We start from the raw sequence: 17,329 nt of genomic DNA, 5'->3' as shown, positions 1-17,329 counted from the left end.
AAATACCTAGCGTACCTTAAAGATGTGGAAAATGCCTATCTTTTGAAGTTATTTCTATTTTCGAATTAAAGTAATTTTAGTCATATTTTTACTTTTTTTGTGCTAAGAAGCTTTTTAAAAAAAATACAGTATTTGTATCTAAATTTGTCATTAGTTAAAAATCATTCAAATACCACTGCCATGAATGTTATTTTCTATTTGAATATTTGTTAATAACAACCTTCATGAAACTAATAACGAGTTTATCAACTATAAAAATTTTCTCGACTAATAACGAGTTTATGAAATATAAAATTTTGGTTGTTTCCAAAGAAAGTTATAGATTTTCACTTAGCACCTTAACAGCTATATTTTGGATAACGTTCAAAACCAAAGGAGCTAACTTAAAAGATGTTGTCTTTTCAATTTATAAGACTCGTAACGGTATAACCTCAAGTTACAATATTAATATTAACAAAATGGGGATCATTCCATCTATGCAGGTCACACTGGTATAGTAACATGTCTTTGCAATGAATACAAGGAAGGGAAGGCTAACAAAGGTAACAACATAAGAGATGCAAATAAAAACTAGAAGCGTGTATTCAGTATTTTATTTGGAAATGGTCAGTCTGTGTGGTGTAAATTAATATCTTGGCAGTTTAGTCCTCTAATTTATTGATTAATATGATGAATCTATTGGTATATGGACCTGCATCCCACATTATTCCTTTGAATGGATGTATTTTCATTTGGATATCCTACCCACACACCTCTAGCCTCAAAATTGATGTTCAAGGATATCTTCTTTTTATGAGAGGATCACATGCCTCACTCGGTGGATCTCATCTCCAATCATGGAAGGCACATTCATTGTACACATGACTTTTAGCGTCAAGGTCTGTGACAATTACTTCTATCAATAACATGATTCGGAGTCCATCCTCAGTTCCTTAATTAAACTCTGAGTGATTCCTCATGTCCACTTCGTTTCCTACTATAACTAATATTTTATTAATTCGAGTTCTTACGAGTCCTTCACAAAAAAATTATCATTTCTATTACACTGATATATTAATTCTATTTGTGAGACTAAATTCGTATTTTATGCTCTATACGGACTATACATCCTAGACACTTCAAGTCTTACTCACAAGTTGGTTAATACTAGTAAATACACTGTCATTGAAAAATATGAATATCATTGTAATTTCAAAACTTAGCGAGTCTGGGTTACTAAATTGTCTATCACCACATTAAAATGTTAGCATTGTCAAGACACAGAATCTCCCACAAATAAATTAATTACAGATTTTAACTAAATGTATAATTGTTATTTTTTTAAATTTTATTAATATCTTATTACTGTTCTAATAACAATTAAGAACCATAAAAATATTCTGCCCTTGGAACATCAATTATTTATTTCTATTTATTCCCTATTCAATTTTTTTTATTCTTTTTGATTGCTTCGATTTAATTTTGCTGTTGCCTCACTTCTTACTTTAATGTATATAATCATAAACCTCGGAAACAAATTTTGGCCATGTAATTAAAGATTTAAAAATTTTTTTTTTTCAAAACCCAAAAAATCCAAAGAATATTACTTGGGAAATATATTTTTTTTGAATTAAATATGTTTCATTGAAGTTTCTACACTCTTTAATCCTCCGTTAGGGAACTAAGATATTTTACGACCCAAGGTGTTATTCCTTTGAATATTTATTTTATGTGCAATACCCTTAAATATGCTCCTAAAACGTTAAATCTGTTGATTTTTTTAATCTTTGTAATTTATTTGTATATTTAGTAGTGTCGGATTGGTCTCGGAAAAGACTAAAATGACTGCTTGAATTGATATATATCACGAATTATGAGCATCTATAATTTACCGAATAAAGTATGTTTAAGTAATAATGAGACTTTAGCAAGTCAGTAAATTTTTATTTTAAAACTCAATTAATGTTACATGAAATATACTCTATTCATGTCCATCTATAATATATAGGGGGGAGGGATAATTCATACTCTGAACCCACAAATTCTTCAAAGGCAACATTCATAACTGTTAACTCAATTACTAAATTTAAGTACTCATTGAGTTCAATTAATTGACATTATTAGAGAGATAAGTAATATAATTACAGATTTATATACATAAAATTTTATATTTTTTAAAAGTAAACATCTTAAATTCTGTTAGAGTACTTACAAATGTTAAGTCACATCCCTTTGATTTAATATAGGAATTCTATTCTTATTAAAAATTTATCTAAAGGTAAAAATAAACAAAATATATCGTAATCTTGTTGGAGAGGAGGCCGAAACGACGATATACATGTGATCTTTGCAGTTCAGAATACAGATTACTTTTAGTCAAATGAATACGATCCTGGAAGAAACGGCAATAACAAATACGGAGAAGCAAAAGCCATTAGCCATATGAAATATCTTTGAACAACTTGAATACAAATTCTGGACAAGATACCAGGTACTCTTTGTGCAAGCCACAACCATATTTTATTAAACTTGTTAATACAAGAATGGTTGTTATTCCTCGCATTTATAATAATGCCACATCCCATTATAATAATTATTATAACTACATTATTTTTTAATAAAATATTTGATGATAATTAAACCCAATTTTGCGCACACTACAGAAGGATAATTAAAATATTTAAAAGGTAGCGCAGCAATATGTGGACCGAGAGATGGATTTAGAAATCCATCTATAATTTTATATCTTCAATAATAGGGGAAAAAATAGTGTTAAGAAAACATGTAGACAAGGTTTTTGCAAAAAAAAAAAAAAACTTCACTCAATATGGCCACCTTCATTATCAATCACAGCCTTTACACATCGCCTAGAGGCCATGCGGGAGTTGATGAAAAATACATCAGACAAGTTGTTCCATGCAACCACTATGGAGCAATTCAGTGAGTCTAAATTTTGTTTTGAGGTCCAATTGGTTCTCCTCTCGAAAGTTCCCCATATAAAAAGTCCAGTGGGTTCAAATCTGGTGAAGAAATGGGCCATATCTATTTGGAACAAAATCGAGCTATGTTATATGCGCAGAACTTAAAACACTTGGCTGGCGTGTGAGAGGGGGTGTCGCCCTGAGTCCACAAGTAGTTACGATGAGAGTAGTTGGTCTTCAGCCATGGCAAGATGGTGTACGTTAACACCTTATAGTAGTCCTCCTGGCAGATTTTCTGTCCAGCCTTAAAAAAGAACAGCAACATTCTTACCATCAAAGACCACAACGCCAAGCACCATTGTTTGGGCCGGATATTTGGTCTGGTGAATCCTTTAGAACTCTTCTTATGTTTCCGCAAGCCAGGGGCCGTTCCGGCAGTTATAGAATTGATAAACTGAAATTGTTTGTGTCCAAATTTTTTTTTAACAATTAACTCATTAGCCTTGATCCATGCAAAGATTTCATGCCCTCTGCCAGAAGGTGGTGTGGGGTCCAAGTTGTGCTTTAAAACCCTCCTGATATTCCTAAGAGCCACATACAAGTCGTTTGCGGGGCGATTAATTGACTTAGAGATCTTCCTTTATATTCTTCTAATAAGAACATCACATCTATCTTTAAATTATGCCCTCCACTTCCTCACATCCTAGAGAGCAGTTCTCAATCTTATCTTTATTTTGGCAAACTTAAAAACCAGACTCCTAAAACACTTAAGAATGTATGTAATCTTAAACACATCAACTACAGCATCTAAGAGATCCGACATGCACTGCCTTTTGGCTTGTTGCTCGTTCATGATGATGAAATGAAAAAATGATTAGTATAGTCTGTTAATGTAAAAGGATGGTGGAAACAGAATAACAAAATGATCACTAAACCTTTTCATAGTAATGACAAAATAAATCTAAACTAACATTTCACGTTTTGCTCCCCTACCCTGTATATAATAGAAGTAGTAGAACATTATGCAAAAAAAAAGTTAAGTAACATAATCTCAATTATAGGAAAAACAATCTTATGTTTTTTTTTTTTTTGTGAAGTTCTTGCATATACATGCTTCGGAAGAAAGACATGTACTAAATGACGTCAATAATTTTGAAATTTTTTTAAACCAAACTTTGAAACACGACTTTTATGAACGTGTTTACTCAATATGACCGCCCTCAGCAGCAATCACAGCCTCCACACGGCAGCAGAAAACTTTACAGTAGTTGATAAATTGGCAAACAAGTTGTTTCACTCCTTTATAATGGTGGCCTTCAGGGAGTCCACGTTCGGATGAGATGTCCGATTAGTCTGCCTCTCCACAGTGCCTAACACAGCTAAGTAGAACAGGTTCAAATCTGGCGAATATGATGGCCAAATTTCCTTGGGCCAAAAATCAACCATGTTATCGGCTAAGAAATTCTGGCATTTGGCCGATGTGTGCACCATATTGGATTCACACACAGTTGCCCTCTGGGTATGTGGCCTTGATCCATGGCAGTATGTGGAACCTCAGCACCTTGTAGGAGGACCCCCCGGCCGACTTTCTTCCAAGCCTTAAAAAAGAAGGACATCTTCTTGCCGCCGGACGCCACTACTCCCAGGACCATCGTTTTTATACTATGGATCATTTTGCCTTGATCTGCAGTGAAAATCTTGTCTCAGATTTTTTTTTTACCGTGAATCAATTTGCCTTGATCCACACAAGGACTTTCTTACACCTCTGCAGTCTCCTTTCCTTCAGAGTGTCCGTCAACAGGTGGCCTGGGATCCTCGTGTAAGAGGACAACCCCAAGTCCTTCTTCACATCCCTCCTGATTGTCCCCTCGTCCACGTCAAATTCGTTAGATGCGATTCATGGATGTTGTTGAATCCTCGTTGATCTTCAGGTTCCCCAGAAACTCAGAATCCCTTTTCAAGTCGTGTCCCCCACTTCCTTCTTTCTTTGAGAGGTATTTTCTATCCTTTTTCATCTTGGCCACCTTGAAGATGAGGCTCATGAAGCACTGTCCATTATCTCTACCATCTCAATTTTGGTATCCAGAAGGTCTGAGATCCTTTTCCTTTTTGCTTCTTGCTCACTCATGATGAAAGATTTGAGAAATGTTTATTATTGTTAACTTATGCAAGAAGGACAGAAGATTTGAAATATGCAGGAAAAAATCACAACTTCATTTTAATTATTTAATTAGCATTTATTAAAAGTCTCATTTTGCTTCCAACCCCTGTATGATAAAGAGTCGAAAAATAATATTTCGTATTAATTTATTTAAATAAAACAAACTCTGTATTAATCTCGAAAAGACACTTACAGAAGTTGATACAATATTTTATGAAGGTATATTCATTACTGTAAATAAGTAATTAAATATTTTTTCTAACCATTTACTTTCGAAAACTCTCAAACAAATATCTACTTTGATTTTGAGTCGTAATTATGCGATGTGTCAATTTTTGGAGAGATCAAATATTACTACAAAATGAAGACTAGAGTAAAACGTGATACTACGTGATATTAATATATAAGTACAACTAAGACGAATATTACAGCTGTATAATTGTACAAATTCGTCACTTATTCTAGTTTAAGATTGCGAGGGAGCCAATGCATGAATTGGATAATGAATGTTGTTTTAAAATTAAGTTACATGGAATGAGTAACTAGTTGAACAAATATATAGTTAAATGTTTATTATAATATTATTGTCGAGGTTTAAGATATCACGCAAATTTATGGAATAATGACACAATCATACTATCAAGAAATCAATGCCTTATAGTAAAGAAGTGGATTAAAATAGTTAATTTTATTCCTTATTTCAATATTCAGGAGACTTGTAATATACAAATTCTAATTTCTATATAACTCTAATTATTATTTATTGATCAATTGTTACAGATGTGATAAATGATAATGCAATAATCTATACATATTTAAAATTGAAAATAAAATTCACTTTGTCGAGAGTGGTTGTGCTTTCAAATTTTTGGATGTTAATTATAAATCAAATTATTTGTATAAATTTAAGTATTCTTACAACAATGCAAGTAACATTTTATTATTAGTTTTCAAAAATACGATAATAAATCAAAAAATGCCGTGTGTATAGTATTACAAAATAATCAGCGTCCTATATTCAACAAATAACTCAAAAATGAAATGGCTCAAAAAACAAACCTAATCAACACAGATCTGAACTATCCTGTATAAACAAAAATGAGTACATGACAAACGAAAAAAACCGCAAAAAGATGTAGCTAGTGAAAGTGTGTAAGAAAATTCCAAGGCATAAACTAACAAAATTTTACTCTTTGATGAATTCGAATCAGAGACAAAATAGAGAATAAAGTTTTTATGATAAGAAGAACTAAATAAATTAACAAGAACACGATTCGAAACGACAAATTGTTCATCAGTTCTCAGTCAGTAATTATCATTTGATACGATGGATTATTCAACTAGAAAAAACTCTAGGATAGACGGACAAGCATAATATGAGGTAAGAGAATGATTCCATGATTCCAACAGAAAACAAACATTTAGTGCATTATATAGAAAAATATATATTACATATTTTAATGTAAACCAAAAATAAACTAACCACGTATAAAGCTAATTTATTATATATTAAGAATAAATATCCTTGAGGCAAAATGTCCTGGGGAAAAATTATCGGGCACATTATTTAGCCACTTAGTGCAATACTGAATATAATTAATCTTATTAGATCAAATGCATGAAAAAAAAAAAAAGTTCCCTCTCCGCCTGGATTGTAATTAATGATAACTGAATCCATCCATTTTTCCAAAAATATCATATTTTTCTATTTAGATATCCTTGCCACACGCCACCTGATCATCTCATCATGTTCTGATTAAGAGATCTCGTCACTGTGCCTCACTCATTGGACTTTTATCTTCTTAATGGAAGGATCGTTCATTGTGTAGATCCCCCTTCCCATCCATATATATAAAATCGTATATTTCTATAAAAAATTGAGTACAATACAAAAAAAAAAAAAAAAATCGACTGAAAGTACATATAAGGAACGGAAGGAGTTGTAATCCTCCATTGAAATTGCGAAGGCCTTTTCTTCTTAAGTCAACTCAACTTCTTATTTTATTCTAAGAAAACTATTTCATTGATAGTAGTGCTTCAGTTTCCTTGATGTTTTAAAAACAAAAGTAAACAATCACAATGATATAAAATACATTAGTAAGGTAAATTTTGTGATTTATAATCTATATGTACAATTATATAACTTGGACTTATTATTAGTTACGTGCATCTTTTTTTTATATCGGAAAACAGTTGGAAGAGGCTTCTAGATATTTTTACATAAAATAGTATCCTTTAGCCAGATTTGTTAAATTTTTTCTTATCAGTAATCATATTTCAGATTTTTTAAATTTTATTTTCCCATTAAAAAATTAATGAAAAATTTTGCATTTTGAGAGGCCATGACAAAAATAACAAATGAACACTATTTGTGAAAAGTTAACAGATTATGACCATGATATAATTCTTTAGAAAATGATACCCAAATTTGAGTCAAAGCACTTAATAATTCTTAAAATATAATTACCAATCAACAGAAACTCAATTTTTCAGCTCAATATCCATGTTTCGGAACGCGTGAAATTGCACGATCACACGACCAAACCACTTGATTTGTACAACTTGAAAAGGCTGAAGAGATATGTCAATTTCCGTCTGATTAGACATACCTTTCCAAAAATGAGTATATATATGAAAAAAAAACATTTCCTATGTTGCATTTCTGACTTCAGATCTGAATTTTACATAAAATTTTGGTGCAGAAGACATATGAGTTATAAGAATTCGAAATTTGATATTTTACCAATTTTGGCAGTGGAACCTTGCTTGAATTTTAAACCATGTCATAAACGATCATCAGACGTAACCTCCGTTTTGCCGCAATTCACTCTTAGGCCTGATTCATTTTTTAACTCATTTATTGTTGCAAAAGTTTTAGTTAGAGACTGTATTAAGCTCACTGAAGTACCCTCAAAGATAATTATGAGGTCGTCTGCGTACTATAAGTATTTGTAAGTTCTGTTAAAATATCAGAGACCTATAATCAGGTCCTTACTCATGAATTCCTTGTGTAGGCCAATAGCTATCAGTAAAAATAAGGAAAAATATAAGCTATCTCCTTGTCTATAGCCTCTTATATTTTGTAACTAGTAGTAGTAGCCTATCTCTATTTTGCTGGGAGCTCGATGAAGGACAGTAGCAATCATCTGGACGAACCGGGGAGGAAATTCATCTCCGATTAGTTGATAATGTATACAACTATGAGAAACAGAGTCAAACACTTTCTCAAAATCCATCAAAGATACAGCAAAGCCTTTTTTCCCATTATTTTAATTTAATGATGGAATCTGGGATTATGCAAGGAATCTCATCTACTAGCCTCGTTTTTATTAATCCTTCCTGTTTGTTTCAGAGTAATGCTTGGGAGTAATTTCGCCAATCTCATATTTAGTATGCACGTCATTATTTTATATGAAGAGTTAAGTTGAGTAATTGACCTGTAGTTATTCATATCTAAAGCATATTTTCCTTCTTTAAGGAACAGCACCAATGTTCCTGAACTAATGAAATCCAGAACACAAACTTCATCGCAGGCACCCTTAAGGATCGCAGCTAAGTCAGAATCAAACTCTTATAAAATTCGATATAGTCTTGATTTCTCAAGGGACTTAAGGGATGTTTATAAGAAGATTGGTACTCTTTAACATTTCACTGCAATTAATTGGTTTATATATTCCCACAAAATATATCTTAGTCTGGCTCCCCCAAGTAGAGTCATTATTCTTCCAGAGAACTTTCCACCAACAGCTTGTCGATTTTTCTTACATTCAACTATATCTTATTAGTATTATAAATGTTGGTTTATTGAAATCTTGTTAGGTCTCGTTAAGCTGTGAACAATTTCCTATGTACTATTAAGGGAAAAATGGTCAAACGGTTGGAAATAATTGATGAGCTACGAAACGGGTTTGAAGCTTTTTGACTTTGAGCATAGAGTACTCATGAGAGAAAGTTGAACTAGGATATGTCATATAAACAATGATATTAATCCCGTGTGATTTTTAAATGGCTTTTAATTTTTAATCGGTAGTATAAGGAATAATTTTCCTTTGCAGTTGTCATTATTTAATTCCTGAGTAGTGAACATCCTTTTCTAAATAGATTCAATTATATTCAAATGATGGTGGAGAAACTTCTACAATAAAACCTATAGGGAATGATGAGTTATTTCCTTCAGACTGTGAAAGGGGTCTCAAAACTGAACGAGGTAAACTTTTTTTCTCAGATGGGAAGCATTGCGTGACAAGTTAAGAGCTTCGTTTATTGTTTATTTAAGTGTTAAATTCATATAACATGTCTTAAGTTACAAGCAAAGTTGGAAAATTTTACAATTGTATTTAGATGGACATAATTATACCCATTTTCATTGAAGACAATGAAAAAGTGAAAATCTTCGTGATATAAGTCAAAAAGATAAGGTATATAGAACTAATTGAAGAGTCAGCCAGAGAAACAAATATAGCCTTACTTACAAGTTATAACCTTAGGTAAAACAACATGTTCCATTCGCTATTTGATTATAAAATCATTTATTTTAAATATAAGCAACACGCCGAGATGAACTTACAATTAATATCTGATTATATTTTCATCTTTGACCTTTAATAATTTCAAACAATATAATTATTCAAAGATTAAATTTTTTGATTTTTGTTAAAATAAATTTATTTGCATATGCCTTTGATATTTGTTGTTTTTCTCAAAGATGATATAGTATAGTACTTATAGTTGTAGTATTTCCTAAAAATTTATCTTAGTTTGGCTCCTCGAAGAAAAGTATTTATTCTTCCATAGAACTTGCCCCAAATAGCTTGAATTACAGTGTCCCAACTACTTCAGAAGTTAACCTTAGTATCTCCATAGTAGTCTTTGCATTAACATAAATTTAAAAAAATTGAATCATCAGTTTTGTGACAATCTTGAGCCGTCAGTTAGCTTAAACGTTTATAATTTTCTACTTTCAGAGTATTTTCCATCTTTTTAGAGTTGCTTTTACCTGAGATGTTGCTTTTTACGAGCTCGGCTTTTACTCTCATCATATTACCCTTGTTTTTGTATTTTATTATTTTCTTCAATTTGTAATTATTTTCCTTTTGATATCCCCTGAGCGCCTCAATTTCCGCTATGACCAAATTTATTTTCCTTGCCTCCTCCTTCCCTGGTAATTTCGATGAGAAATACAAAAAAAATTCTAGGTCAACCTTATACATTTGGCCCAGATGGGGGAATGATCGTATAAATATGAAGGAAGCACTTTGAAATTTTAAACTTATTACATCTATTAAAATTTTTATTATATATTTTTTGTAATTATTAATCGTTTTTTCAATTGTCCTTTTTAATTACCCATACTTCTTTAACATAATATCACAAATATACGTTCTAATACTTTAAGTAATCATTTTACAAGTAATCTACGACTACGGCTAAAGTAATAATTAATTTTTGATTACTCATTGTTTAACATATCATATTAGCAACTTTAAGAGAAGAAATTCAAAAAATCTAAATTTTATACATCTATAATATTGAAAAATGAAAGCTTTTTCACAATTTTCACTAAGTAAATAAAGTATTCTTGAATTTGAGAATTTCAATTGCTTTTTATATTAATTATTTTAGTATTATTAGAAATATCAAAGACTTATTTCAAAAACAGTCACGGAAAGCCAGAATTTATTGATTAAGATTTCAGTATAAACATGAAGAACTTTATAAGACCCAAAAAAACATTAATGATTTAAGTTTCAAACGGAAAAAATAATCAAAAATCTTGTCAAAAAAAGAAAAGCTGCAAAATGATCATCCAAGGCTTCCGGGGAAAATATTTTTTCGAATTTGTGGATAACTTTGTTTAGCCCTAAAAATCTAAATTTTCATCAAAATTAATACTTTTTACTCATTTTTTATTCTTTGATAATGTACAGTCATCACCTTAAATTGTAATAAAAAATCTTAGTCTAAAGGAATAAATAAAAATGTTTTTTTAAAATATGTATTTCTCCTTCATGTTTTGGTTTAGGCTATTTCAATACTATTAACTTCATGAATCTTCTTTGTTTTAGTTCCCTATGACCACGCGACCCCCATGCCAGCTTTTGACTTATTCATCGCTTTTAATTATTAATTTTTGCTATTCTCACAAAAAATGGTACTACACTTGTAGAAGTAAAAAGGGAAATGCCATCCCAGATTATAGGTACTCTTGATTGATACATACCTAAAATTATTATTTAAGAATTGTTTGATAACTAAAGAAGACAAAGCGTGTATTTTTAAGCGCTTGAGGATACAATTGAAATCTACATGTACTGTCAAATTGTATTCTCGCACGCTTGAAACTGCTCGTATTTTCATTCACTAGTAATAAAATACAGAAAAATAGGCATTTCGTAGAGCGTTTGGAGAAAGAAAGAAAGATACTTTAAATACTAAATTAAGACCCTTATTAACATAAGCTGCCTGTTTTGATTTTGGGTGGAGAACAGTTACAACTGGTTATTATTTAAACAAATTATTATTATTATGTATTTAAAAAAAATTATTCATAAGTGGGTTAGCATTTATTTTTCAGAGCGAGACAATACAACGACGATATATTAGTATTAAGAATGAACAAAAATAAACAGTTTTTCCTTTTTTAATCTCAAAACCCTTAATTTTCTTTCTGATATGACCCCTACAAATGCATCACAAGAGTTGTATGAAGTATGACGACCTTCTGGTTGTAAAAATAAAGGAAACCCAAAAATAACGTGCTTTCAATTTATTTTCTAAAACTAATTATTATTTTATTCTTATAGAAAGACCATCTAATATAAAGTAATTATTGTGGCTTTCTTTCATGAATGAGGTAAAATAACAATAGGGGTTAGCCCAGCAGTTATAAGTGAAAGTCCTTCCTGGACTCTCATTAGAATTGAGGATCTACATCAGAGTAATATCATTGCTACACATGGAGTAAGATTTGTGTTTAATTCCTTCCTCTCACGGCTGCTTGCAACTGATATAATATAACGTCATACCAGTTATGCTTCTCTCGTCTTAAACATTCTTCAAATTATTGTCAGGATTACCACTTTCAGTTTAAGTTTCTTTTATTTTTACATCCCGGCAGGATATATTTTATACAATTATACTTATAACTAGGGATGTGAATACTTTATAAAATGCAATGTGAATTTATATAAATAGTATAACTTGGCAAGATCATTTGTGTAATTCATGACTCCACTTTATTTTAAAAAATTTGACGTACGCACGAATAAGGACCACTATAGTTTATAGTCACAGATGTACAAATTGTCTTGAGTGTAGATCATTAAAAAAATATATGTTTGCAACTTTGATAAACGGTATTTCTTACAGAAAAATAGATATGCCGTCTCTCAAAGTAACCATATCTTTTTAAAATTCATTAATATGTAGTTTTTACGCTACTTCATTTTTTTACTTAACAATGGGGATGTGAATATTGACGTAATTGAAGTATGTATAAAAATACCACTGCCTGAATGATGTCATAAAAAATATGAAAATACTGAAAGATGATGCATCAATTGAAAAAGATCACTAAAAACTATAGTGCTTCTCGATCGCTATTACGCTAGAACGTCAAAAAAGAACGTTTATATTTGGCTCTTTCTAGCATATAATTTTTTATAAAAAATTAACACCCCATCTCAATTTAGCCAATATTTACATCCTTATATATAACCATGCAAAAAAAAATAAAAAAAATAGTGTTCCTCCCAGTCTTTCATGAGCGAGCATCACACCTCAAGAAGTAAAGAATAATTAAAAGCTTTAGAAAAAAAAAACCACTCTACTCAGACAGTTAACTCACAATGGATAATGTAGTAATTTTTCTTTTTTCAGCCTTAAAAAAGGAAATATTTTAAGCTCGGAACAAGATAGAGAAACTAATAACATTTTAAATCATTTACACTAGTTTTATTTTTCGTATTTAATTTGTTTGTGATCATTGAGGTGAAAAATTATATAAAGACATTAACCCCGAAACATTACAAACCCATTTTACACAGAAACCAAAATAGTCTAAGAAAAACCGATATTTGTATTGAAAGTACTCTTTTATAGTAGAATCAAAGTCTCTGCTCAACAAATCGTGTTCCAGTTTTCTAAATTACAATAATATTACCTTCTTTTTCATATAATTTATTTTAAGTCTTCTAGATCTTTGTATTCATAATTATTACATAAATTTTATAGTTGGTATTATATAAAAGAAAGGCAAAAATAACTAAAAAATAATCATTCTTTTCGGAGAATTTTAGATTTATTATGTAAATTTCTAGTTTTTGATGTAACAACTCGTTAATCAATAAGTATCTGCTATTCATAAAAATTACATTTTTAGAAAATTAGACCAAAATGAAAAAAGGTTAACAAAAATTAAAATAACGACCAAAAGTTTTTGTGAATTTAAGGAACTTTAAAAATTGATATAGCTTGATAACTATATTTGAAGACATAAAATATCCTCATACTCATTGGCTATGAACGGTTCAAACCGAACGCTCATATGAACAAATTGACTAATTTAATGACTCAATATTTAAATAATAGGAATAAAAAACTTACTCCAAATTTGTATTCCTCTGAATCAAAATTTGAAGAACTAGATGATATTTCCACAGAGTTGTCGAGCATTATACAACTAGAAGCTTTGGGAACTGTAACAACAGTAGGAGAAGACTCCATAGACTTATCTAATATTTCCATTGTTTCATTCATGAAACTCGTAAATCCTAGTCCTGTTGGCCATGCAGATACACCACACTTACTCAGGCAATCTTTCTCAGTTACTTGTACTTTCGAATTTAGTTTACTCTTAATCTCACAACCTGGGGCACGTCTATCATTAGTACTAGCCAGTTCGTTCATAACATCAGCAAATTCGATCAGATTGGAACCATTGCATTTTTCAACAATACCCATAGTAGAATAAGGGGTGTCACTTATTTTATGACAATTTTGGTTAAAATCTACCTTTGACATACTTTTCATGATGCTTCCAGCAAAATCCATTGAAGAAGGATCATCTCTTGGACTTGATGAATCCAATGGCGGAGAATCACTCACAGAAGAGCACATATCTAAGTAATATAAAGTATAGTTTAATAAAAAAGTTAAAGTCGAATCAAAATATTTATATGATAAAAATTTAGTTAATTTAAATTGTTTTAAGTATGGAATTGGGTTTCGGGAGTGCAGATAGGATTTTTATATTGTGAGAAGGCATTATTTCTTGGCACAACCAAATGAACTAACAGATTTCTTTTTATAGAAATACACAGCCATATATTCGATCTTAGGAACAGAAAATAATCAGAAGGATCTAAATCTGGTGAATAGAGTGCATGAAGTAGTAACTCAAACAAACTCGTAATTTTTAGTCATTGCAATCACGGATTTGTGAACCAATGCCTTGTTTCGCTAATACAACACTTTTTTCTTGGAAAATGCTGCCGTTTTTGCTTGATTTCTTCGCTTTAACGTTGCAATAAGTTTGCATAATACTAGCGTATGATAGTTTTTCATTTTTCAAGATAGTCAATGAAAATTATGCCATCTTTCATCAAATATTATGAAACAGTGTAAAAATTCTACTTTATTGCAGTGAAACCTTGGTAAAAACTCAATAGATACTTCTTCACAACACTTTTTTTGCTTAAGTGTGTCAAACCAACACTTATCTTGTTTAGATTTACCACATATTTTAAAATGTTTCCTAGCTCGTACACTTTCAGTCGACAATACTTCAAACCCAATTGCGAAAAAAAATCCACAAAGAAGAGTTGCCTTGGCGGCTCGTACAGCCTCAGTTGAAACTCATGTAGTCAAAATTTAACTTTTGAATGGAGAGTAAAAATCTGCTCAACTCTTATTTTGTTTAGGCTAAGGCCTTTCAAATAAAAGGATCAAATTATGATGCCCAATTTTCTCAATTTTCACAAAATTTATAGCAAACATTGAATATATAAATATATTTTTTAAATATTAAATACTTAATTAAATTCTTTAGAATCACAATTCTACACAAACAACATAAATAATATGATTAGATAATGATAAGTAAATCAGTTATCTATTTCCACAACTTCCATAAAATTTATTTTTCTTCTTCATCCTTCAAGGAGGATTAAAAATAAGTAAATCTCTCCACAATTCTCAGAGAGAGAGAAGCAGTTCACAATAAACAAAACGCTCCTTGGTTGGATGTTATTTGTTAACGTTGTGATTAAAAATGTATTTTGTGGCGTGCTACCATCTGACAAGGAGTCGCATGAATAAAGGTGGACACGCAGCTTTGCATTCCAAGTGGAATAATTCAATTCGCATGCTTTGGACCTTCCTGGACCTTGGGCTCAATGTTTTCAATTTTGAGACACTCATATGAAGGAGATGTGACGGCAAGGCAATCCAGCTGGGTGAGCCTCACGCCGAATTGGCGACATACTACGTCCTCCGCCGCTCTCAACATCGGTAAAACAATTTGGCAAAAGTAAAAAATAAGAGATTATGTCTCCGTATCCTTAAAGAATGAACAATTTCTACACTCCAGACTCACTCTCGAATTTATTGTAAAAAGTTATTATGTTGGCAACCTATACCAGAGCCACTTCTGCTGAGAATCATTGAAGGTTTTTTTTCAAAATCACTGGTAGGTCTACTTTTTGCACGTCTCTTTCTAGGTCCAGTTTCTTCATTCTTCTCCGCACTAGATTCGAAGGGTGTTCAACAGGCATTGCCGTTAGAAAAAACTTCACTTGTCAGACGAGTGTTAAAGTTAATGGGTTCATTGGACCCAAAAAGTGGTACCACGTAGTCCATAATTGATATCCACGATAAACACATTTATCTCCAGAACTGCGCGCATCTATTCACTGCTCTGAAAACTTCCAGTGGACTTTCATAGATCCCCTCAATAAAATTGTATTCTGTAGTAAGCTGAAATACATATCGAATTCTCTCAGCCAAAAACAGTCTCATTTTCTTAAGCTTTTGGGCCATGATAAATTCCACTCTATGAACGATATTCATGTCCCAAGCCTCATCTTTTTGAAGCACGTGAGGGGGCTCTTTTATAAAATTGGAAACTTCTCCCAAATTTTCTTTTATACAGTCTTCATTTCTAATTGCAACTATCCTCGCCTTAGTAGATACCATAATTCAAAGAAGTGATATTAAGTAGGCGAATAAAATATTTTGTAAGTGTATGTTTGTGTTTTAATAATATTGTACATATTCTTGATATTTTTCCAAACCTTTCTATTGTCTCAATTGATTGTAGCACTTCCTTTGTAGAAAAGCGTAAGGTCATCCCGTATAAAAAGCATTTCATTGACATCTTACCTTCTTTTATTCCTAAATTCTAGGTTCGGAATGGATTTTCTCATAAATTTTGTTTAAAACAATTATAAATAGAGTTAGAGAAACAGTTGTTGTGCTCCTGGATGGATATGATTTTTTTCCGTACCAGATATGTCGATTTTTAAAGATAAGTACCTCATTATCGCATATTTTTTTAAATAAATCTACCCTGAAATCCATAATGACATCGTTGCCCAATTATGAATTTTAGGGTAGACAATATCAAATGCTTTCTCAAAGTAAAACATAATTACCATTAAGTCTTTATTTTCCTTACAGTCAATGGAGTCTTGGATTGACTACAGAATAAGTTCAAGGAGCCTTGATTTAATGGTATATGTTTGTCCTGGAGAGATGAATTGCGGGAGAAATTTGACTTCAACCGTATGGATTTTGTAGGCGGTATTTAGAAGAGATATTTAGACCTGTAAATTTTGTCTTTCTGGGAATCCATTCTTTTTTTTATCATTATCCTTTAATGGGACTGGGGCTAAATCATCAAAATTCTTCTCTGGAGACTCCGTTGAAGTCAAGCGGTTCATAGATCCGTTCAAAAAGCTGACCAGAAAAGTCTTACTATCTTTGTGAAAGGATTATAAGTTGTCTAAGCTCAGAGTTCCTTTTTATTGAAATAGCGTATTTTCTTGGGGGTGTTTCTATCTTCAGACATTTAAATAAGGGGGAAGTTAGAATTATAACAACTGCGATTCAGAATGCAATTTTTTAAGCTTCTCCGGACACAGCTTGCGAGGAGGGCATGGATTATTAGCAGATGTTCGTGCTGGAAAAACATTGGAATTCTGTTGCAGAATCAATTTATTTATAGATACTATTTCTTTTTCTGACCCCGTAAGAGTAGGATGAGTTGCAG

The 17,329-nt window shown here is 31.4% G+C and overlaps 1 protein-coding gene across 2 annotated transcripts in view; it reads right to left on the bottom strand.

Annotated features, from left to right (window-relative positions):
• Positions 1-17,329, bottom strand: part of BicC (protein bicaudal C) — a 37,989-nt gene that overhangs the window by 6,573 nt on the left and 14,087 nt on the right. For both annotated transcript variants that reach the window (XM_040722474.2, XM_040722475.2), the window contains exon 11: positions 13,666-14,180. In XM_040722474.2, coding sequence (XP_040578408.1) covers positions 13,666-14,180 — 515 coding nt within the window. The remainder of the gene's footprint in view (positions 1-13,665; positions 14,181-17,329) is intronic.

Source organism: Lepeophtheirus salmonis, chromosome 12, assembly GCF_016086655.4.
Source record: "Lepeophtheirus salmonis chromosome 12, UVic_Lsal_1.4, whole genome shotgun sequence".
Taxonomy (NCBI): domain Eukaryota; kingdom Metazoa; phylum Arthropoda; class Copepoda; order Siphonostomatoida; family Caligidae; genus Lepeophtheirus; species Lepeophtheirus salmonis.
This window is presented reverse-complemented; position numbering and strand designations above follow the sequence as displayed.